Here is a 24,881-nt window from a genome sequence, read left to right as displayed (position 1 = left end):
TCTGACAGACTTTAGACATTTGCTCGCTAAATCTCTCTCTGCTAGTTTAGAAAATGACAGGAACCAGATGCAGTGCAAGGCTGAGCTTCCCAAAGGCTGACAGGAGAGCTGATTATTATGACCTTTCATTATAAATCATACATTGGCTGTGGCTTATCTCTCCTGCGAGTGGAGGTCCTCACTGACCACAGCCAGTGGTCAGGGGAGGTTATTTCTGTATCATGTGTCTGCCCATCATTCCAGTCCATAAAACCTGCAATAAAGTGTCCATCACCAAGCCCTAATGAGCTGCTGGCTTTCAGTGGAGACATTTAAAGTCCCAAGGTGGTCTGTACTTGGTTTTAGAGGCTCTTCTTTCTTGACAATAAAACTATTGTGGGTTAAACACTCAATTCTTTGGGGAAATAACATGAGCAAATTTAATTATATCAAACATTAACCCAAAATTAGTCTGGAGAAAAGAACCTATACTGCTGGTTTTGCATGTTTTATCCAATTTACTGCAACTCACATCTATTTCACATTTTGTAAACCATGCTGCTGTGTTTTAGATATTTGAATGTGGCAGCCACTAGTTTTCATTTGTTTAAAATCAATTACATTCATTATATATTAAGATGTTTAATTAAACACAGTCAGCACCAGGTCTGAATTATCTTTTGTCAACAATGAAGACTTTTTGAATCAAACTGAGTAGTTTTAGATATGGGGAAATATGCAAAAAAATTTCTTGCTTTATTTCCTTGGCATAAAGACTGGAAACAGCGGGTAAAGAGCTTACTTGTCTCTGTCCAAAGCTGATAAGTCCTTGTCTCTGCACCTCTGAATTTCACTGATTAAAAAAAAGTCTCAAGTAAAAGAATAAGCCTATTTCCAAAACTGTTGAGTCATTGCTTTAAATCGCATCAAGATGGTGATAATAAATTAATAAATTACAGCAGATTTGATGATGTTCACTGTGATGGATAATACAGCTTGAGCAAATTCAATCTACTAATTGATTTTTATACCCTACAGAAATACTACTTTCATGTTTGTACAGGAAAAATGAAACTAGAGCCAGGGCATACTTAGGTTAGCCTGGCATAAAGACTTGAAACAGAGGGAAACAGCTAACCTGGCTCTATCAAAAGCTAAAAATAAATCCACCTACCAACACCTCTAAAGATCACTAATTACCACGACATGATAATTCTTGGTTGTTAAATCTGTACAGCAACCAAAGTGTTAAAGTGTTATGTGCTAGACAATTTCTTGGCTGGGTAAAGGGACTTTGGACAGAGCCAAGCAAGCTATTTCACCCTACTTCCAGTCTTAATGCTTATCTAAGTTAAGCAAATATGTTTTTGTTTACCAAAATGACCTGACATGTTGGAACTATTCCCTTAATCCGAGTATTCATCTTTAGAAACACAAATTTTGTTGTGCTACTGGTGCAAAATATTAATATACAGTCATTGCATTTGATGTAATTTGCCACTTAATTTGGTCATATTCACTACTGGCTGATCATAATATCATTTGGTAAGTGTTAAAAATTACGAGATGTAGGTCATCAAACAAGTCACCTTGGGTACACTGACAGTGGCACTGATCCTCCCTAGGATTTTTTTAATGGCCTTTGTTATTTTGTTGCTGTTGCTTTTCATTCCATTATAGAAAGTACAGGATCGAATTGAATCTTGTAATCACATGACAGGGTGTCTCTTCATATTATAACTAACAGATAGTTCTGGCCCACGAGGGCGGCTCAGCTGTGGTTTAATATGCACACAGCGTGCTCTGTCTGAAGGTCCAGAGCAGCACAGGACATGTTTTTATCTGACACCAGCACACACCCAGCCTCTTGTTGTTTTTTGCCTGTTTCACTGCACACACACACACACACACACACGCACGCATGCATGCACACACACACACACACACACACACACACACACACACACACCCTGGACCCTGTACTTCTGTCTTTCTCAGGACCCTCACTGACATAACACACTCCATAGCACCTTACCATTACAACTAAATGCCTAACCGTAATCTTAATTCTAATCTCATCTTTAAAATCAAGTCTTAGTTCCCATATAGACCTTTGAAGAAGTGAGGATCAGCTAAAATGTCCACACTTTCCATAAATGTCCTCACTCTCTTAAAAACTTGTTTTGGTCCTCACTATGTAGCAACTATAAGATTACACACACACACACACACACATACACTGAGCCTCCTGTCCTCGCTGCTTCTTCCTCGCCGTCCTCTCTTATTTCTCTGCACCTGTACTGCAGGTCAGGATTCACAAAGACAGAGGGTGAGCTGTGGCAGTCACTTCTACAGAGTAAACTGTTTTGTGGTTTACTCTCTCTTTGAACATTATGGAAGCTGTAAGACACTTTCTGTGCCAGATGTTGGTTTCCATCCTTCACAACTGTTGTTTGAATTGAAGAGAAAAAAAAATACAGTCAGTTGTACACCTTTATGTTGCTTTAAATGAATACACTTCTTTAATAGAAGACATTAAAATTGATTCCCCTATTCTGGCAAAGATCACAGATAAAAACACCCACTGTACAGTAAATGTGACTCCACAAATGGCAAAGAGTCATTAACAATGGAGGCAGTAACAGATACACAGTCACCTCAGAGCAGTATGTGCAGTGAAAAGATATACAAAATGAACTTTTTTTTTTCTTTTCAAACAGCAATAGCATGATTGAATTCATGGAGAAACAGAGCCGTTTGAAATGCTCAACCTAAATCTCTGTTAGAAATATATTCCTTTGATAGAAACAAGCAAAATAGATACAGCACAATACAGTTTCAACTCAGACTTGTGGCTGTGGCTGAAAAGTGCCTGATAATACTTAGTGTGTGTTTAATATTTATGTTTCGTATTCATGTACAGCATTCATTCACATATATCATCAGAAATGTATTTTTTCACATACTGCGCAGCATCATTTAACTCTGTATTCCAGCCACTTCAAAAGACTTCAAATGAAACATTTACTGTGAAGTTTAATTGCTGACATTAGCTTTGAGGGTATTTGAGGGATTAAAAAAATCTTGAGGGAACCATAGAATTGTAGCCCTATACCCTTGGGGGATATGCATTCATGTTCTACACAGTTGATTGGACTTGAATGTAGTCACCCTCAAAATTAAAGCTGAGAGTCAGCATTTTAAAGAATAAGGCTGTGGTATATTTTTCTCGTGTCAACAAATCCTGAAAAGACCAAAATCAACAATCCATTAATCCTTCTTGCAATACTTTCTAACTTTCCAAAACTGTCTGAGGCACTCAGTCAGCCCTGAGCCTATTTGTTCAGACTGAAGATGTGAATCTCTTAAAAATGTACAGTTTCATTTTTTAAAAATGCTATGTCATTCACTTACAACTGACACTGTAGTAAATAGTATATTCTGGGGGACTATATTCAACAACATTGTGCAGGATGGTGAATGTAGGATTGATTCAAAATAAACTACAGTGTGTTTGTTCATGGTAATGAATGGTAATGTCACCCAGTGCGAAGGTGTAGCTCATTGATGTCTTTGTAATTTACAGTTGGTTTTAGCGTCTTTGCAGAATTTGTTTACATAAAGTCTAAGGCCTCATTGACACCGCAAGCGATGCGTGCGAATGGTCACGGTATTCAACAAAACACAAGAGTTTGCGTGTGTTGTGACCTCTCTTGGCCACCGTAGACATCTCCCCCTTGACCAAGCGAGACCTGACAGGCACATGTTTCATGTACTTACCCATTTGTAGTGCTAAATATTAATTCTCCAAGCACTGGAATAATCACTGGCGCACAAACCTGTCCACCCTGGGCTTTGAGTCCAAACTCAATTCTTCTTCTTTGGGGTTTATTAGAGATTTGCAAACACGGTGCACTGTTCAGGTGTGGTTTGTATTTTGATGGGACAGCAGCGGCCACTGTGTGACGCGTCTGTTTGGTTTTGGTGCGAATACACGTGTGCTGCCACAATGCTTGTGGACCTCTAAGTGAACGCAACGCTTGCGGTGTAAATGAGGCCTAAAACCTCTGAATTGCCAACTGGTCTGGTGTTGTGCCTCCTCATATTTACCATAGATTGTTATTTACTGAATAAAGGAAAGATATTAGCTGGCTGTGATTGGTTGCACTGTGAAAAAGGTGCTTGGGAACGCTTGCGGACCACAATAGCGTCGCTCTCGACAAGAAATCAGTTAACAAAAACACAATTTCAGGCTGAATGAATGACATGAAACAAATTGAAATTTCTGGCTGATTATCAGGTCAGGGTTTTGTTGATGATAAGAAAACTGTAGAATACTGCCAGCCTTATCCTTTACCTCAAAGTCTCAATTGAATGCACAGAAGATGAGAGCCAAAACAAAACTGTCTGCATGTTTAATTTAAAACATATGCAGATCCTGACTCTCAACCTTCTGATAAAATTTAGGACATAAATGTCAACAAAGCTGTCATATGTACAACGTGTCTCTTACATGGCAGTGGGTTCAGTATATAATTGTAAACATCAGTATGATATTTACTTTTCAGACACAGCCAACAGCATGGTGGAGGAGAGGTATATGACCATTTGTATTTGAACAGGCACTAGTGCTGTAAGATGTCTCTTTATGGCACAGAGTTGGCATCTTTCCCCAAAGTCCAATCACTTTTTTTAAAGGACACATTCCCATGTGCTGTGATACTGTATTGTACATCTCTCCACAGATGAATTAATTTCACATTACAACACAGATACAGATATTTCTATACCATGATTCAAGGTGAGTTCTTTTTTTTTCATCTCATAATCAAAACGTCACATTCAAAATTACAATAGATTCACAAAAGAGACCACTGAAAAGGTTGAAATTTGTGCAAGATGAGGGATACCAGAGAAGGTACTGTAGATAGAGTATTTTCACAAAGCAACAATACTGAGCCGGACTGCAGAAACACACGTCTTTACATTGACTACGTATGGCAGAGAATGTTTTTTCACTGCAGGTCAGTTTGCCGGGTGCTATGGTTTGGACCCTGGAAACTTTGAGAATTTCTCCATATCATCACGTATATGAGTACACATTCTTGTAAATAACATTTCTTTTTCTCAATGAAGTGCTCTATGAGTGATGCAGCAGTGAATGTAAGGACATTGAATGCCTAACTTTGTCTGTGCCACTTTCAAAACTACTGAGGTCACTGAAGCAAATAAGTACACTAATATGTTCTCACTTTCAGAACACACACACTTGTGGCTATCTGTATATTTTCACCCCATTTAATGATGAGATCTTCAAGCACAAATGCGTGTGTGTGCCTGTGATCGAGGCATGCTTCTGCGTGTGTTCGGCTGGTTGCCCTCTCCACTCTTCTGCTGTAATTAGCATGATTGGAGAGCGAGGGATGGATCGAAACACAGGAAGAGATGGTGCTGATGAGGCTATTCACCCTGCTGTGTAGCCTGCCTGGCGCCTCTCTTCAGCGACAAGCTGGCATCTTTTGTCTCCATCACTACAGCTCTCATGAGCCACGGCTGTTTGTGTATTAGAGAGACAGAGCTGGCCATACGCTCATTTCACGAGCACTCGAACAAAGTTGATTACACATTCATTAAAGCCCCTGCCTCTCGTTCACCCGCTCCACTTGACCTGTCCAAGTGATGGGCGGATGAGGGAACATACTCGGCATTCAGGACACAGGAGTGGATTACTCTTGGTTTGCTGGTTATGGTTAGGGTACCATGTTCCAATAACAAATAAATAAATAAAAAGATAATGAGATGATGAGAATGGGTTTTGGAGTATACGTTCATTGTGCTCACTCCACTTCTACATTCCTCTCACTGGCTCACACAGCTGATGCTACATTATAATGGATACTATGGATATGTTATGTCATATTAGGGCCATGATTTACCTCTAATTAAATTTTGACAGGCCTGTTTGGGCTTTAAATTCAATATGATTTTTAAACCTGACAAATCACATCAAAACAAATTTCACTTTAACAAGGTTGATTAAACTCTAAATCACATTGTCTGCCCACAGGTTAAAAGGAAACTGTTGCTATGCGCACGCACACACGCACACACACACACACACATACAGTAAACACACACATACACACACGTTTCTATATTATCACCCTTGTGAGGACCTTACATCAATTGCACCTATTAGACCTATGTCTAACACCTATTTAACCTGTTCTGTTACTCCTCTGGTGAAGGCTCTGTGTGAAGTCTAAACTTAAGGAACTTTGGAGTAACCACTGTTAGCAATTACTTACTAACAGGCAGTCATTACCAGACCCCAGTAGGACCGAGCTCCAACTGTAGTCATAAGCACTGGCTCTGACCACAGTGTGAGTGCCCAGTGCTGTGCCTGGCTGTAGCAGGTTGTGGGGGCGGAAACAAGTTTGGGCTGAAACAAAACTAAGCTGGCCTCATAGCAGTTGGCATGTATGAGGTAAAAGTTTAACAGTAATATAAAACTAAGGGTACATTGTTTTAATGATAACAATGTAAGCCCTGCAGTTAGCTACGGAAGACTGTGGTAGCATTCATTTTATGACTGACTGCTGGTCTTACAGAAAAACATGAAATGACCACGACCTTTTATTACAGCATTACATGGTGGTGGTATGTAATGTGTTAAAATTATATGCCGTCAAAGGGAAAGCAATGGTAGTGGAAAGCCAATTAGGATCCTTTGTCATGTCGGACACACTTTTCCTGGTTCAACAATGTCATGCAATGGTGATGTTAGGGAAGGGTTGGGAGGGAAAAGGTCGGGGTGGTGGTTGAGTTGAGCAAACACAGGACTTTCACCCTGAAGACTACTATTTGCGTACTGATACTGAAAGTCACAGTTGAGTTGTTTTAACTCGATGTCTTTTACATAACAAATATATTTTAACGAAAAATCTTTTTTTCTAAACACAACTAAGTGGTTTTGGTGCCTAAACCCAACCATGCTGCCCCCTTGTAATTTAACACATCACATGCACCGCCATGTAATGTGGTGGTAGGTCATGGTCATATCATGTTTTTCTGCAAAGTCACGATGCATTGTGATAGGCTGTGGTTGTAGCTAAGAACATCGCTGGGGTTATGACAATTGTTGAATTGTTGGCTGTTATGAATAGCAAAGCTGCAAGTTTTTAATAAAGTGCTGATGCAGTACATTGAAATGGTTTGGCTGAGTGTTGTGGCGAAGCTATTCCTAAACTCCTGTGGTGTATGGTAACACATCTGTTAAACCTAATAGATGTAACAGATTCACGTTCTGGTAGGAACTTTGCAGCTGTCTTGGCCAATGTAACTATTTTAGGAGCTGAAAAGAGTAGCCAGCCACTTACAATCACAGCCACAGCTGTTGTTACAGATATAGCCATACAGCTACAGCAATAGCCACAACTACAGCCTAAGCCTCAGCCATGGCAGTAGTTGATACCTGCATTACACAATATCTTGATCAAAAAGTGATAGTACTTGGTCGCACAAAGTAGTACCTGTCCCACTCTGTGAGGTTCTGCAACATATAGGATCTGACACAAATTAAACCCTGGTCAGAACCCTGAATGTAAGCCATTGTAGTGCAGAGGAATGGCAAAAGCCCTATGATAGAGGACTGTCTTTTTCTCTCTGTCCTGGAGAGGTCTTTTGGTCCCCAAAAGGAAAACCACAAACAAACAAAGCTGTCTTTACTTCTGTACACTTACTGTATGAGCTAATTTACTTGCAGGTGTGCATGCAGATAAGTAATAGTTTCCTATGCAGCTCACTGACTCCAAATCACCCTATCAGTGCAGGAGGCATCAAGGGTGCAGGTCTCGTTCATACATTAGATAACTATGTTCTAATAACATCAAACTCAAAGCTCTTGTTCTCTCTTGGCTCACTGCTGTCTTAAGGGGTTCTGTGGGTGAAATGTAATGATACAGAGAAAGTCTACTGCCATTGCAGATGGTCTTTTAGTTGCTGATTTGCATTTTGGAGGGCTTCTGCTCATAAAACACAATAAAGTATTGCTAGAAGGTTGAGTGATAGTGGGTCACTGCTGTTGGCAGGAGAAGCTCCAGGTTAATGTCTTTTCCATGCTTTTAAATAAATTGGATGTTTGGCTTTTTTTGATCAGCTACTTACTATGAATGATGGGATCCTACATGATGTCATTCTGCCAAAGTGAGTACAGATATGATTATTTCTCAAGTATATTTTGTGTTTTTCTTTGTGCCCACCTTACTGGTTTGAAGTGGATGAGTCTCAGTTGGACAAATGTGATGTCATGTAATTTTGTGCACCAATCAGGATGTAGAAATGATAACTAAGGAAGTTTTTTTGTCGAACTTTGATTGATGATTATTCAATCATTCGTATTTAATATCATAAAGAAATACTTTTATGGGCCTTAAGCCACTAGCACACTAAGTCACTGGCTGTGATGTTGCTAACACTTTAGCACACATTATAGAGACTCTGGTGGTCTCCAAGATGAGACTTGAGCATAGCATACACACTCTAAGCATACACTTTTAAGTTATAGGAGACACTTGTACCATATACTGTTGTATGGTAACAAGTTTAGCGTTGAACAATAGTGGGCTTCTTGCTAACACTAACAAATGCAGTGTCAATGCATTTCTAGGCACCATAACAGGTCATCAAGGCCAGTTCCTCAAAGTACAGATGAGAAATCAGGGTTCAACGCTAAGGTTTTTTTTCACTTGCCCGGTCGGGCAAGTTGGTCAAAGATTGCAGTTATTTTTATGTTATGTAATCTTTATTCACACTGTATTTATTAATTAAAACAACATATATCATGTATTGTAGCTTAATTCCTACACAAAAATGACAGTGTCAGGGCTTAAAGTGAAAAATTTGTCAATCGTTCTCCGTCTGTAATTTTGCGCCCTACTTGAGCCATGCCCACCTCTATTTATTTTCCACCCCTCTCTCCAGTTCTGCTGTATTAACACCGGGTTTAATATATTTTGCTTCCATCTCTCTGCCCTGCTCTACTGTTCTTCAATGCTACTTAGCTCTCTCTCTACTCTACCAGTAGACTACCACATCCACCTGTTGCACAAAACACACACAGCAGTGTTTCCCCTAGGATGGAGTTGTAGCAGCGGAGGTGAAGCACACTCATGAAAAATAATTTTCATATGCGTGAAACTTTTTTGTATGCTTGCTAAGCACAGCCTGCTGGGATGTTTCTATGTATCTACTGGCACCAGAAGGGCTCTTTAGGACTAAGTACATACAGTACCTGTGTGCACAGTAATGAGCAGGTGAAATGTCTGTCTAGCTTACATATGAGGTGTCTCAAGATTTAGGAACATACAATTTTATTGAATATAATGAAGTAAAAAGTCACTTGACATGCTGCTGTTTTGTGCTATGACCTATTTAAGTGTTGGAAGTTGTTATTTACGTGACAACGCCTGAACGCAACACAAGTTAAGCATGAGTGTCGTGCTGAGCTGCTGTGCGAGCAGCGTGTCTGTCTGTGCGTAACAGCAGTCTGTTGGTTATTTACACACTGTCCATTTCAATAACTTTGTCAGCTGACAAGCCGCACCGGGCTCAGGGTCAGGTTTGGTCAGGAAAATGCGGCCCGAGCCGCTCTAGCGTGCTCACCTGTGTGTGTGGCTGAACTCTGCCGTGCGCGATACAGAGAGCAGAGGAGAATTGTTAACGTGTCACCATGTAGAGACAGAAATGACACGATGGCATAACACCATAAATAGTATATTGTTATGTTATTATATGAAGCGTCCGTCGCGCAAAATAATATCAATGGGGGATGTGGGCAGGACATTGTTACACAGCTGTGCCTGTGACTTCAGGCAGAGAGACTGCTGCATCAGAGCAGAAGAGCACGTTTTAAAATACATTTATTTTATCAATTAGTTATTAACTTACTATTTAGCAACTTGCCCGATCGGGCAAGTGAGTTGTTAGTATTATACTGTGAGTTTTACTTGCCCCGGGCAATCGGGCAATCCTTATTGTTGAGCCATGGAAATGAATCATTCTTTGGTCCAAATTTGGATCACACAACTGTATACCCTTTGCAACAATCAGTATTCCATTGTCTTAAAGGTCTAGTGTGTGGGATTTAGTGGCATCTAGCTGTGAGGTTGCAGATTGCAAACATCTGAAGCTTCTCCCTAAATTATTGCTTGACATCCAAAAACAAATTATAGTAATATGGGTTGATGATATGACATTAAATGATATCATCAAATGATCAAATGATATAATCATTCATCAGTCATGAATCCTCACGGCACACGAACTATCCTACCATGTGTATTATAACTGTAGTAAAAGTTCTTCTCACTGTCGAATGGAAATCCCACACTATCACTCAACACGATTTATGTTAATGTGTTAGAAGATCTGTGATTTCTATATTCTCATCACTGAACTGATGACTTGGCCAAGATATCAATCACCCAAAAGCTGGGATGTGCCACCTTTATATTTTGCCTCTGTGAAAAAGTGGAATGTCATAGTGATGTAAGATTGATGTTTTTATACTGTCTGTTGTATGCCTTTCATTTAGTTTTTGCAGTGAATGTGACCTCCTTTTTGTCCTTGCACTATGCTCTTACTTTGGTCTTAAATATGTGTCCATGTCACCAAGACAGATGTTGGCTAGCTTTGTACTTGGTGAATACTAATTTCATTGTGATTCCAATGTGTTGCTTCACATCTGCTTCTCAGTTTCATGTCAGCAGACACGGGAATTCATAACAACAGCTTTTGTGCGCTGAGAATAGACCAGGAGTCAGGAGGGGGACTGTGGAGTGTGTGTGTGTGTGTGTGTGTAAGCAGAATGATGGGTGTCAACAGGTGATAATCTTGCATGTGCATGTGTTATGAATGAACACTGCAGAGAATATCCATATTATAGGAGGATCAGTCTTACTTTTCCACAAAATATATCTGATAGTGTGATAATAGGGAGATTGTTGAATTGATTTCCAGTGCAAAGCAAGCAAGAGCAGTAAAACTTGTTTTCCTGTTTCAAGAGAAAATATATTTTTAGTCTTAAATACTTAACTTTCTTCTCTTTTGTCTGATAAATTACAGCTTCACTATTTGGTGTATGTGCGTGGTTAAAGCCTGTTTGCTCTGTACACAGCGATTATGTAAATCTTGAGGAATTAGTTATTAAGCTCACTCCAGGATGTTTGTTGTGAAAATATTCTGACTTCCATTTCACAATTACAAACTATGCATGGAGTCTTTCAACTGAAACTATTTCAAAGATACTGGCAAGTGAATATCTTGATGGAAGTTGGATTATTATGATATAATGTGAAATGCATTGAAACTAATAAAACTATTTGCCGCTGTAGTACTGACAGTTCGACTGAGAATATTGTGGAACAAGTTTAAAGAGGACCTATTATGCTTATTTTCAGGTTTATACTGGTCTACTAGGACATGTTTACATGCTTTAATGGTCAAAAAACACTTTGTTTTTCGTCATACTGTCTGTGCTGGAACACCTGTATAGACCCTCTGTCTGAGAAGGCTCTATTTAGTGTCTGTCTCTTTAAGCCCCCCCCTCCTGAAAAAGTCTGGTCTGCTTTGATTTATCAGTGTCTCTGGGTCTTCCTAGAATGATTTCGATAAGTTAAGATTAAATGGCTCTGGGTCATCCGAATCTCGGCATCTCTGCACTGTCCTTGCTGCCAGGGAATACAGTCACAAAGAGTAACAGCATATTGTACGTGAAAAATCACCAAACATCTACATGACACAATCAGACATGTTCCAGCAGGAATATGATCTGTATGAGGGAGAAATTAACAACATTAGCAACCAAGATAACATCTTTGCTGTTAGCATGTCGCTACATGTACATTAGTAGTGTACTCTGCATCATCATTGCAGCCAGGTAATGACTGTCACGAAGAATAACGGCAAAAGCTTCTAAACACAACCAGACATGTTCCAGCAGGAAGGAATCCAAACCTGGGGTGAAATAATCATCTGAAACCGAGTTTACATGTTTCACTGACGTTAGCATGTAGCTACATTTAAGAGTGTAGGCTACATAATGTAAACATTTGCAGCAGTGTGCCTAAAGCAGATGACTATATGAAGAATTCCATCCAAGCTTACGTCATACTGTAGCCGGAGGGAAAAACCCCCCGTCAGAAACAGAGGGTTCGGAACGGTAGAAAGCCTGAGGTTTTTGCTCACAGGGATTACTTTTACATATGCACCACCTTATTTGACACTTTGGCCACATCTAATATGAACATCCTTCACTGTAACACTATATTTATGACACAAAATATGGAAAAGGCAAAGGCTGAATAGATCCCCTTTAATATGTTTTCAGTATGTTTTGTATATTTTTTTTGATGTATATTTGTATAGTTTTTGTATATTGTATATTTCTGTATATTCCACCTCTTGACTAAATTCTGGGGTATTTATGTCAATTCTGGTACATTGAGAGCAAGTGTACCGTAGTCGAATTCCTTGTATGTACACCCATACTTGGCGAATAAAGCTGATTCTGATTCTGATTCTAAAATCCCAAGACAAGCTTGTCATTTTTATTTTTTACAGTGGTTATATGTTTATGGGTCTACATATGGTATGTGTATGTGTTTACCACTATAGGAGACAGTTTGTCCCAGTGGGCTTCCATAGCTGATATTACCTAACCAACCTTTTCCTGGACCCCAGCAGAGTGAGCTCCGTCTCGGCTCCCCTCGCCCTTTTACAGACATTATGCTACGCAGCAAGGCATATCACTGCACATTAGAGAGCCATTAGCTAACAGGCTGCCTGTGGACATTCCAGGCTGCAAAGACTACAAAGCCCTTTAAACCTGATATTAACATGCAGCTTGTGTGCCTGGATTACATTTTGGTGGAGTGACAGCATATAAAATGTAGATATTTGGATGTCTGAGATGACTTTAGCCACATCGATAAACATGAAAATACTAAGAAAAAAAAAACCAAATATCAAACAGGCAGCAAGAAAAGTGTGTGTACTGGTGGTAAATGTAAAAATAAATGTAATCCAGCCAAATCGTGTTTAGACACGGAGTGCATGTTACTGCCAGGTGGAAGGGTAGAGCAGCTGATGAGAGAAACATTTCACAGTTTGAAAGGGGTGCCTTGCATTCAGATCACGAACCAGTGTTATGTGTCTTATAAAGGTGGAGCGAGTTACACAGACAGGCAGCTGAGGGGACAGTTATTATTGTTAAACTGTATTGATTCTGTAGGAAACTGGACTATTTCATCTTCTCTCCATTGCGGATCGATCTCCAATTTTTCAGTTTTCTCTTGAGGTTCGCTGTTGCTTCTTCAGCTTTTGAGACACGTCTATGTTTTAGAGATGATATTTCCAGCTGTTGAAGTCAATGTTTAGCCAGATGAAAGCTGAGCCAAACGCTGCCGGTGTTTCAGATGATTGCTCCAACTTTTCAGCAACGCCTGCAGGAGATCCTTTGAGCACTTCTTCAGCCAGACAGGCACTCATTTTGCACATTCGATTGCTAAGAAAGTCCTGCTCAGGGAGATCGAGTTGGCATCCTGATCAGCTCGGGACTCGCTCATGCAAAGTTCAGAGTTTATGCTTTGTTGTTTCCGTCTTTTCAACACCTCTTCTGGGAGAGCCTTTCACCTGAAACCACACATCTGCCTGTGTTTTTAACTTTTATCTTCTGGGGAGAGAGTTCCTGTGAAAACCAGGTTTTCTCCATTAGCGGTGTAAAGGGTTTTCAAGCTCTGTCTCTTTGCAGACAACACTTCTGTTAAAACAAGATGCCACTGTGTTCACAGCATGCTTGTCTCATGTTATAGCTCCAATCGAAAATAGACTATGTGAAGTCACACAGCTTGTGTGATTGAGGATGTGTGAACCTTCACTCTGCACTGAGAGAAGGCTGGTGTGACAGGCAGAGGCTGTGAAGATTAGAGACGCTATCGTCTGCTTCAGTTTAACTTTTGAACTGGAATGTGCTCATGTCATCAAAGAACTTTTCATCACTTTTTGGCACTGAGCAAACCTTTCAAATGAAAGTTGATCATTAACTGTGAGCAGCATGAGGATTTTATACAATGTTGTTATGGATGATGACAGCACACAGTCACTGGCAGACAAACTCACACATTCATGCTGTACTTTTGCATGAACACACACGGGCAAAAGCAGCTATGTGAACAGTCAACTCACTCTCTCTTCCTGCTGTCCAGCAAAATGCCATCTGTGTTTGAGGTCTATTCCTGCAGGTTGTTACTGGAGTAGAAACTGGATGTCTCTGATACTGTTTTGGAGACACTCCGGGATGATGACCCATTCGAGGTGAGGTCCAAGGAGGAGCTATGTGGTCTGGCCCCAACCGTGGCCCCACCAGGTCTTTGACCTGCTACCGCCTTGACCTTGGGCTGCTCTATGTCATCTCCAACCTGAAGAACAGTTGACACAGTGGTCTCCATCCGACTGGCCTTGTAAACACTTGTCTGGGTTTGAAGGTAGCGAGTGGACTTGAGTTCCAGACCTTCGTAAGAGCCTTGAGGGACGCAGGGACAGAAGCGGAAGGCTTGTTTAAAGCCAGCACGAAACCTGAGCAAGGAAAACACAGATTAATTTTATTTAGTCTGGTTTGTGTGTACATTTAAAAACAGTGTGAATTTAAGTGGTTGGCTCACCCACCAGGGCTGAAAATGTAACTGCCAATTAAAGAGTTTTATGTATTACAGAAACATATTATGTCTTACAGGAACATAATTCCACCCACTAAGACCAATGTTGGTGATAGTTTGCTTGCAACATCCTGAATTTGTCATTGTTCAACATTCTCATTGTTCTTTTTGAAAAATCTGAAGAAAATTTGCGAAAGGAAAAGGCAGAAGACCACTGATTTCTGTTTGAAGGCAGGTATTTAAGACTTGTTAGGTAGCCTATTTGGTGTGGAAGGAAGCCAGAAATCTCTGCTCTACCCTGCAACAAGGGGCAGTTACAAGATAATGGATAATGCTAAGTCAGCGAAACAATAGCACACAATTAAACTGACTGAGTGATGTCAGTGACACAATAATTTCTAATTAACCTCCTGAGACCCGAGCTCTTGTTTGGTATGCATTTATAATTTCTCGTAGCTATGGGATTAGTAGGACCTGATAAGTATAAAAGATAGTCACAATTATTAAAGTGTTTTGAGTTAGGGTACCCTGCTCAAGTCTAAAACGGTTCAAAACTGTTCATTTCAGTGCCTTAACACGGCTGTGCAAATAATGCAACATATCTAAAATCCTCGTATGTGGTTCATTTTGTAACTCCTTATAAATTTTCCTAGCTCTATATACCAAGCTGTGTGTCCTTTTTGTCTGTAGGAATAGTCTGTCACCCCTAACTGGTCCGTTTGAAATGTTGTGATAATACAATAATATAGTCTCAGTGTCCTCAAATGAGTACTTCCTGATTAACATCATCTTAGCTTGTTAATATATTTAAGTTTGTTGAAATCTATATGCCATATCAAACAACAGATGTTACTGAGCATGGGAAAAAAGCAAGTTTCAACCATGAAATCTGATCAGGTTGTGTACCTTGTCCACTTTTGTGTCCTGATCGAGTTTAGACTGTCTTGGCAGAGATGGCTGCCATCTTGTTTTAACATGGATTAGGGTACAAAAAAGTGTCCATAAACAAAGACAACAGGTCTATGTTAAGCAAATTGAAGGATAAGGTGTAACAATACAAAAATGTCATGTCCTCATATGAGGACGCAGGGTTGCAGGAGGTTAAAGTTTGCTAAGTTTATCCATCATGATATGGCTCATATGGACACAATGCCAAATTAATGCTAATGTTGCTCAGTGTCTGCCAGATGTGTAAAAAGCAACACGTTCTTATTCCTAACTTGTCAAATACAGCAGTTTGGTCAGTGGCCATTAGCTTTAAACTATGTATGATGCTCGAAGTACCCCTTTAATGTCACTCTTGGATGCTAAGGCAGGTGTGCCCATTACATGTATAGTATCTTTTTTTAAACAAACTTCTGTGTTCATAGGAGGTTTCTTCACCAAAACTACTTTAGGTTTAGGCATCAGGACTATACTTGCTTAGGTTTAGAAAAAAGATCATGGCTTGGGTTGTGTTTGTTACGTAACTTAAATAACTTAATGTCTATGTTATGTGACATAGTGACTCATATGAAGCCTGTCACGGGAAAAAAAACCCTAAACACTTAACATTGGACATGAACTGCAGTCTCCTAAGTGAAAGTCTTGTGTTGGTTTGACCCATCCAGCTCCCCTCCCTCCTGCCCACCCTATGCCATCTTTCTCGATCTTTACACTACACCATTTCCACAGATGGATTTACACTGGAGTTCAGTAAAAGCCCAGTATATCTCTAAAAGACGCTAAAAGGGTGCCCTGTGCATTGGATACAGATGCTGAGGCCACTGACCAAGCTGCTTTATTTGACGTTCTAAAAATCAGAAAGATATGTAAATAGTTATGAAGGTACAGATATAATATACGTATATTAGTAATATTATTAATAAATAGCATATGTTGGTGCTGTTGTATTTATTTTGATGATCACGCAGTTTACAGAAATCCCAGATAAATAAAATCCTCCCACAGTGATCCTAAATCACTATTTACACATTGAGCAACAATTTTTTTCCACTTCACACTTGCAAAAATAGTCATTTGGAAATCTCTCCAATCTGACATGACATTTTACTTTATGCTACAGCTTGATGTAAAACCAGATTAACAGGCGTTTGGTAGAAGACTGACTGATCGGTGTACTGTAGCTAACAGAGATGCAATGTAAAAAAATAAAATTAAAAAAAAGCTTAAGAGCGAAGAATGTGTGTAACAGGGGCATTCTTATGTTAATTAACACTAAATATTGCATGTGGAATTTACTGATGACCTTTATTGAAAACCAGCACTTAATGTTTAGTGTGACAAAAACCACAGAGGGGAGAGATGACAGAAATAAGAATTGTGTGGTTGAGATAAAGAACTTACAAGGGGCTGGCAGCAGAATGGAAACACATTGACTTAGTAAACACAAAAATACAAATACAAATACAGAGTCCACACAGGGAGAGAACTGAAGAAGGGAGGGGTGTGGGAGCAGGAGACATATGAGAAGAGATTGATGGAAACTGAGTGGAAAAGGACATCATCGGTCATGCGTTTGAATTTAAATCGGCTGAGCTGATAGAGACAAAAGCTGGTCGTCATTCTGTACAGAATGATGACTAAACCGCAGCGCACTGCGGTCCATCCAACATATTTTCATTTTTAGGACTTGATTAATTTCAGAGGTGAAAACACCCAAGTGTGAAATCTTATTTCTCTGGCAGCACAAAGACAACAGTCAGGTGGCCAAAATGCCAGACAATGGGAGGTGACTAATTAAAGATGACAGGCAGAGTTGACCATCTGTCTCTATTTTACAAATCTCTAAATTTGCTGACATTTTCGTTGACAGGCAGAATGCTAATAACACCCCAGTTTGACAGTAAATTGTTGATGTTCACAGTGGGATTGATTCAGCCAGTTTCAGAGATAGTTTTAAAGTTTGAAGTTATTCTAACTTCAGGTCAAGTGTGGAAGTCATGTAAGTGCACAGAGTTTCTATCCAGAGAGATGACAAAGTGAGCACAAGCAGCCTCTCTACCACTGTCAACTGCTTGTCACTAAGGCAGAAGCGGAGGATGGCATATATATTATGTGTGTACCTGAGTGTGTGTGTGTGTGTGTGTGTGTGTGTGTGTGTGTGTGCGCGTAACTGACTGCGGTCCTGATGGACAATATGATTGCTTCTAAACAAGAAAATATCTATTTTCCCCTCTGAAGAGTTGTCATCTTTTCTTAAAAAAACACGAGAGACATTTCCACTACTTTCGCTTGTCTAAGGACAGAAATTGTATTAAATGTCCACTTTTTTGTCCTGGTAAATGAGGAAACTGTCTTTTTATGATCTTTGAAATGTACACGAAGATAGAATCACCAATCTTGGGTTTGAACTTAATAAATGATGAGATGATTCAATTCATGAAGTCATGAATAGTGTAACAAAAAACAGTACTAAGGGAGGAAGTGAATTAGTAATAATACTTGTGAAATTATAAGCAAGTACTGCAAGTACTCCAGAATTCAGACAATGGCCAGGTCTTTTCCTTTTTATGCTGCTCTTTCCTTCATTGTAACACTTCTGTCAATTAAACTATTCACACACTTCCTAAACAAGTTTCACAATGAAAGCCTTTACACAACTCTTCTCAGGTACACCATGCTTTATTCACTGTCTTACCTTTTTTTGTTGTCTATCACCAGGATGGTGTCTTAGACATAAGATTTATCCATGTGTATAAAGAGATAGAACATACATGGTGTTTAGCGGTAGCTTCTTTGTATTAGAAATAAGAGATTCAACACTGAAATATTGTGTTTTGAAAAAATGGTTGAAATATTGTGTAGTCATACTTTGTTTTTATGGACCTTAACATTTCTCCTTTATATTTCTATGGTGATCTATAACGGCCAAAATACACCGGGCACAGACACAGCGTGTCAAACAGGCAGAGCAGAGCAGGTTTTTTTTGTTTTGTTTTGTTTTGTTTTTTTACCTGCTACACTGACTCAGTCTCTGCAGCGAGTGGTTGCTGCAATTTTCACTGCATGTGTATTGATTTTTGCCAAGTGATAATGCAGTTGGTTATGGACAGTTTGGAAGTGAACAGGCTATATTAACTGTTACTAAATTAATTAATTGGATCATTTTAGCATCAGGATGCATCAATTTGTTTGATTTATTTTAATGTGAAATGTAAAAACACACACTTGCTCTGCTTTTTCACCTTGCCTGTGGTAAAATGAAGTATTCATTTTTAGAATTTACAGATTCAGATTTACAGATTCTGCAAGTTTTTTACATAGTACAAAACAGTTTTTTACTGTTGGAGGGCCGCGGAACGGGGAAAAATAGACCAGCCGCGCAAAAAGAGTTGAGCAGTGCAGTGCTTTCTTAGTCAGTGTAACAGCGTCAGTTAATTATAATGGTTGCTGTCTGCTCTGGGCATACAGCGGCTGACGTGTCCTGACATGTACATGAGCCCATGTCCCATGTATTTTGGCCATAAGTCACTTGACAGGTCTTTAACTGCTCAAACCTTACTATGTTTGAATGGCAGTTCCAATTTTTAATAAAAAGTAAGGGCTTTATGGAGTATGCTGGAAACTCTTTTAAGTTTGACTTGCATTGAAGCTCACACACATCTGCACTGAGCTGTGTGTAGTTTATCAAGGTAAGAAAGTGCCAAGTTAAAAGCAAATCAGGATAGGGAGGCATCATGCCTTTTGAGCTGTTGCAGCACTTTGCCTGTGTAACATCTCTGCAGGGAAGGTCTAGTTTTATTGACAACAGCTTAAAACTAAATTTGAAAACTTTTATGAAAATAATTTGTCGTCATATTTCGTGAAACTGTCCCCACATCAACAGTCTGTTTGTGATGATAGTCAGTGAGAAAAATCATGTTCGTCCTCCTCCTCATAGCGCTTCTAATTGCATTGCTAGAGTCTGCCATGGCTTAAAGAAAACCAAAGTTACAATAATGTAACCCTAGTTCTATGGGTAATACTCCTCTAATCATGAGCACACATTCACACAGAAAAAAGAAAAAATGTAGTTGGTCAACCTGGATGATCCTACCTGAATGCATGCAGACTCTATGTAGGGAGGTGGATATCCACCATCAGACATCCTACACCCTTTTCAGCGAGTGGCGTAGGAGCTACAGGGCCCCTAGATAGAGGGCTATGCCTGTGCCAATAGAACTAGGGTTACAATATTGTATCCTTCATTCTATCTAACACAGGCTCTGCCCTCTTTTGGATTCTATGGGTACAGTGCGTGAACCCCAATGAATGAATGCCCTGTCACAACATAACATCGATCCAACTAAACTATTGCCATAGTCCGACTTCTTCTTTATAACTACTAACCCAGACTAGGGATATTGTTGAGTGATGGACATTGATGGCTCTGGATATTGTTTGGCTGCCCTTGCTTACACACCTTTTCAGTGTCATGTGGAGGTTGGGTACAGTGTCTGTGGAGTGGCAGATCGGGGTGGTGGTTCCCATGCTCAGCCTCCCTGGGAAAGTTTATTCCAGGGTGCTTGAAAGGAGGCTCTGGCTGACTGTTAAACCTCAGATTCATGAGGACCAATGCAGATTCCGTCCTTGCTGTGGAACAGCAGACCAGCTCCTCACCCTTGTAAGGCTGCTAGAGGGGTTATGAGAGTTTTCTAATCTAGTCTACATGTGTTTTGTTGACTTGAAGAAAACTTACGCCCACATCCCCGGGAAGTCCTGTGGAAGGTATTGCAAGAATACAGGGTTCCGGGTCATTGCTGCATACTTGTATAACCAAAGTGAGAGCTATATCTGCATGCTTGGCACAATGTCAAACATGTTTCCAGTGGGTGCTGGCCTCCTCCAGGGTTGTCTCTCGTCACCAATTCTGTTTGTGCTATTTATGGATGGGATCTCAAGGTGCAGCCAGAGGGAGGAGGGGGTCCAGTCTGGGGCCCACAGAATTGCATCCTTGCAAATGATATGGTTCTCTTGGCTTCATCACTTGACCTCAAGCATTCATTGAAGAGGAGCCGCGTGTGAAGCAGTCAGGATCAGAGTCACAACCTCCAAGTCTGAGGCCATGGTTTTCTGCTGAAAAATGGTAGATTTGCCCCTCTGAGTTGGGAGAGAGTTGCTGCTGCAAGCGAAGGAGTTCAAGTAATTCAAGGTCTTATTTACAAGTGAGAGTAAGATGAAGCGTGAGATGGATAGCCGATTTGGCGCTGCATTGGCAGTGATGCGGGCACTGCACTCGACAGCCATGGTGAAGCGGGAAAGTTGAGCCAGATGGCAAAGCTTTTAAGTGACTGGTCCATCTATGCCTGAACCTTCACCTATGGTCATGAGCTTTGGGTAGAGACAGAAGGATTGAGATCAGTTGATGTGATGGTGCTCAGCCTTAGGGTGAGGAACTCAGACATACAGAGGGAGCTCAGAGTAGAGCTGCTGCTCCTTCACATCGAAAGGGGCCAATACAGGTGGTTTGCTCATCTGATCAGGATGCCTCCTGGGTGTCTCCTGTTAGAGGTTTTCTAAAACGTCTAATTGGTAGGAAGACCTGGGGCAGACACAGAACACACTAGAGGGATTATATTTCTCATCTGGTCTGGGAACGCATTGGGATCCCCCAAGAGGAGATGAAAACGTGGCTGGGTAGAGGGATGTCTGAAGTACTTTGCTCAGACTGCTGCCTCCGTGACCCAGCTCGGATAAGTGGAAGAGAATGGATGGATGGATGGATGGATGGATAGATGTATGGATGTTCTGAACACTAAAATATGTTTCTGAAAACATTTGTGGTGAGAAATAGGCAATGCAGTTCATATTTGATCAGGGCTGCCTAGTTTGACAATTTGACCGCAGTTCATGAGCAGTGATTAAGACTGACAGCTAAGATAGAGACTCCTTGGCTCTGACTGGTTATTGTTTTTTCACCTGTGGTGGATTCTTGCAAATGCCATTAGGCATTTAAGTACTAGGAGGAAGCTGAGGAACATGATTTGTTTTTCACAGATTATCTGTCCCATTAAGTACTGTCAGGATATTGTAACAGTTTCAGCAAAAATGACAAAAAGTTATTTTTTTTATAAATGTTACCAACTACAGCTTCAACACCAAAAATGGAAAATGAATGGATTAATGAAAGCAGTATTTGTTTTAAAATAATACAGTTGCCATTATGGACTGACACTTTTTATTAAATGTGCAAATTAAAATTGCAGCAGATCATAAAACAGAGAGACTTCTCACTAACTTATGATAATACATACTATCCCTGTGTCTAAAATAAGCCAGGTCAAAAAGAGGCCTGGTTGTCTCTGCAGTTGAGGTAAATATTTGATAATTGCAGTAAATAAGTAATACATAAGTGTGTGTATGTAGGTGCTGACTGACCTGTCGTTGAGGCAGCAGTAGATGATTGGGTTGTACATGGTGGAGCTCATAGCCAGCCACATGATGGCCAGGTAAACCTGCTGGATGAATCTTTCTTCAAACATGTCAGGAAAGAACTGGTGCAGCAGGAAGTAGACGTGGTAGGGCAGCCAGCAGATGGCAAACGTACACACAACCACAATCATCATCTTCACCACCTGTTGGATACAACAGCACAATTTTGTCTTCATAGTGTTCATTTGTACTGAAGTGCTTCCCCCTCCATTATGGCTTTCACCAGTGTCCATGTACTTTTCAGAGCAGATCAGACCAGCTGAAGGCTGGGATGTGACAAATTGGTATTTATATACACATATGTATGTGTGTGTATATATATATATATATATATATATATATATATGTATATCATATATGTCAGAACCTGCTGTACCTATGTATATATATATATATATATATGCTGTACATATATGACAGGTACAGCAGGTTCTGACAGTTTTGTGCTTGTTTTTGTAATCTTTCGATGATGATACATGCTGCACTACATACAGTACACTGTCTCCTCTGAGGACTCAGCATTCACCTTCCTTTCTTTAACAAGCTTCTCTGTTGACTAAACAACAAATCTGTCAGTCCAGACAAAGCTAAGCTGCTTTGACCTCTCTGTCTGTCAGAGGAAACCTAATACTCATAGGCATATCATCTGAGCTGTCAATAATAGACAGTGCTCACTGACAATGAACTGAAAATAACATGCATGGACAGATGTAAAAGATCTGTGAGGCTGCCTCATTAGACTAGGAGGCAGACTCTTATCCTGCATGCGTTATAATAGATCCCACTGATTTTCTTTGCCAGACATGCCATACGTTGTTTTCAAGTGTTAGCATAGGCCAGGTGTCCATACTCATGCAGTGCAAGTGTATGTTGATCCTAACCACAGCCATGTGGTTTTTTTTGTGCTATCATTGTGGGCAGTTTAGTTTAACATAAAACACATTTTACAAACTCTTAATGTATGTTTTGTTTCTAAAAACCTAGAGGCTTTACTGGTGCTGGAGAGGCAGTCATAGTGGGTGAGAGGTGAACCAGTGTTTGCAGAGCATGTTTGAGACTCCACATCCAGGAGAGTGTAGACACTGGTGGAAAGCCAAGATCACTTGGACATGGGCATTGACCTCACAGACCTCCCAGTCTCCCTCTGTTTCTTTAACATGCTCTGCAGACTTTGGACCTCCTCTCATCTGCTGTGACTGCCTCTTCAGGCCTGGCCACAGCCCCTAAGCAGCCTCCAGCAACCCCACTGTCCCAGGCTGTGCTTTCCTCCGCCAGACAACCAGAGGGAGAGTAGGAGGTTGGCAGGGTCCTTGCACAGGACCAAGGGTCCTCTATCAGCTTTCCTCCAGTGTTCACATACGCCGGGATGTAGAGCTGTGGACTTAGTCATTTTTTTTCTCAGGGTTTACTTCCCCCTGCTCTCTGAACGTTTATTAAATGAAGGTTTCACGCTCTAGACAATCACAACACAATAGGACAGGACTTGTCAAAAAAGGCAGTGGGATCCATAATAATGCATACTGTGGTAACATGATCAAGGGAATTGTGAAACTAATAAGGAAGACTCCAAGAAGGAAGATTCTGAGAATTGTCATGAATGCCCTTTCTCCCATGTACAAGTCTTTGTTATAGTTGTATTGTCAGTGAGAGAGAAAAACTAAACTTTGAGGCATAATAGTGTTTTAACATGCTGATGTTTAGCAGATGTAATGTTTACTATGTTCAACATCATCAGCATGTTCAACATGATAGCATACTGAAGTTTGTTTTTTAACACTAACGATTAATTCAGCTGTGGGTGATGGGAATGTCATTAGTACTGCAGTTATTTGGTCATTACATGAAACTTTTGACCTGATGATGGTGGTAAATGAAAAATTAGAGGATCACCAAAATTAAAATATAATTCATCCCGAAAGAGACATGAATGTGTGCAGCAAATCTCATGACAATCCATCCAATAGATGTTGAGAAATTTCACTCAAAACCACAAATTTCAACCTCATCACCAAAGTCTTTAGGATATATCCTCTGGGGAACATGAATATCTGTACAAAATTTCATTGCAATCCAATTCATAGTTATTGAATTATTAAAGCATGGAGCAAAAGAGTGGAGCAATTGGCCAACCATGTGATGATGTACGCCATAAAATGAAGGTAAAGATATCAACTGTTGCAGGACACAAGTAAAACATATTGATTAGGGGGATTCAGATACATCTACATCCATTTGATACATGGGTAAACATTTAAATATTTGAGGGTGAGGAGCTTTAAACATCCATGCATTCAACGATCTTAACGATCTCTTTCAAAAAGGGTTCTTAATTGAACCCTTAGTTTACAAAAGCCTTGTTTCCACCAATCAGTCTGGTTCAGTTCAGTTCAGTTGACAATGTGACTAAATCAACACACCTTAAATGTCAATATAACTCTTTGTTTTTACTATTTCCAGGATGACATATGCTTTAGTAATGGTTTAATCTTTTAAGCGTTTCAACCAGATTATGTGAACTGTGAATTCTGTTTCCTCACTTGGAGAAAAACATGGCAGAGCATAGTTCCAGTGCATTTGGTACAGTAACACTACACCCCTGCTCTTAACTGACTGCACAAACCCACTATTTTAAAAACTATCCCATTAAGAGGGACTCTTGTCAGCCTATTCTTTTCTGTTCTTGAAATTTCGCCATGCCAACCCCATTCTGTGGATGATAAACGAGGTGCAGAAGTTCCTCTGTATCACTGGTGAAGAGGACGCACAGCAAGAGCT

At 40.2% G+C, this 24,881-nt stretch overlaps 1 protein-coding gene across 1 annotated transcript in view; it reads right to left on the bottom strand.

Moving 5' to 3' along the window:
* Nucleotides 1-2,478: 2,478 nt before the first annotated feature.
* Nucleotides 2,479-24,881, bottom strand: part of tacr1a (tachykinin receptor 1a) — an 80,281-nt gene continuing 57,878 nt past the window's right edge. Inside the window, exons 4-5 of the mRNA XM_049578360.1 lie at nucleotides 22,053-22,249; nucleotides 2,479-14,613 (exon numbers count right to left, since the gene is read on the bottom strand). Coding sequence (XP_049434317.1) covers nucleotides 14,268-14,613; nucleotides 22,053-22,249 — 543 coding nt within the window. The 3' untranslated portion in view covers nucleotides 2,479-14,267. The remainder of the gene's footprint in view (nucleotides 14,614-22,052; nucleotides 22,250-24,881) is intronic.

Source organism: Epinephelus fuscoguttatus, linkage group LG6 (assembly GCF_011397635.1).
Source record: "Epinephelus fuscoguttatus linkage group LG6, E.fuscoguttatus.final_Chr_v1".
Taxonomy (NCBI): domain Eukaryota; kingdom Metazoa; phylum Chordata; class Actinopteri; order Perciformes; family Serranidae; genus Epinephelus; species Epinephelus fuscoguttatus.
The sequence above is the reverse complement of the archived record's forward strand: the minus strand, read 5'-3'. Positions and strand labels throughout refer to the sequence as shown.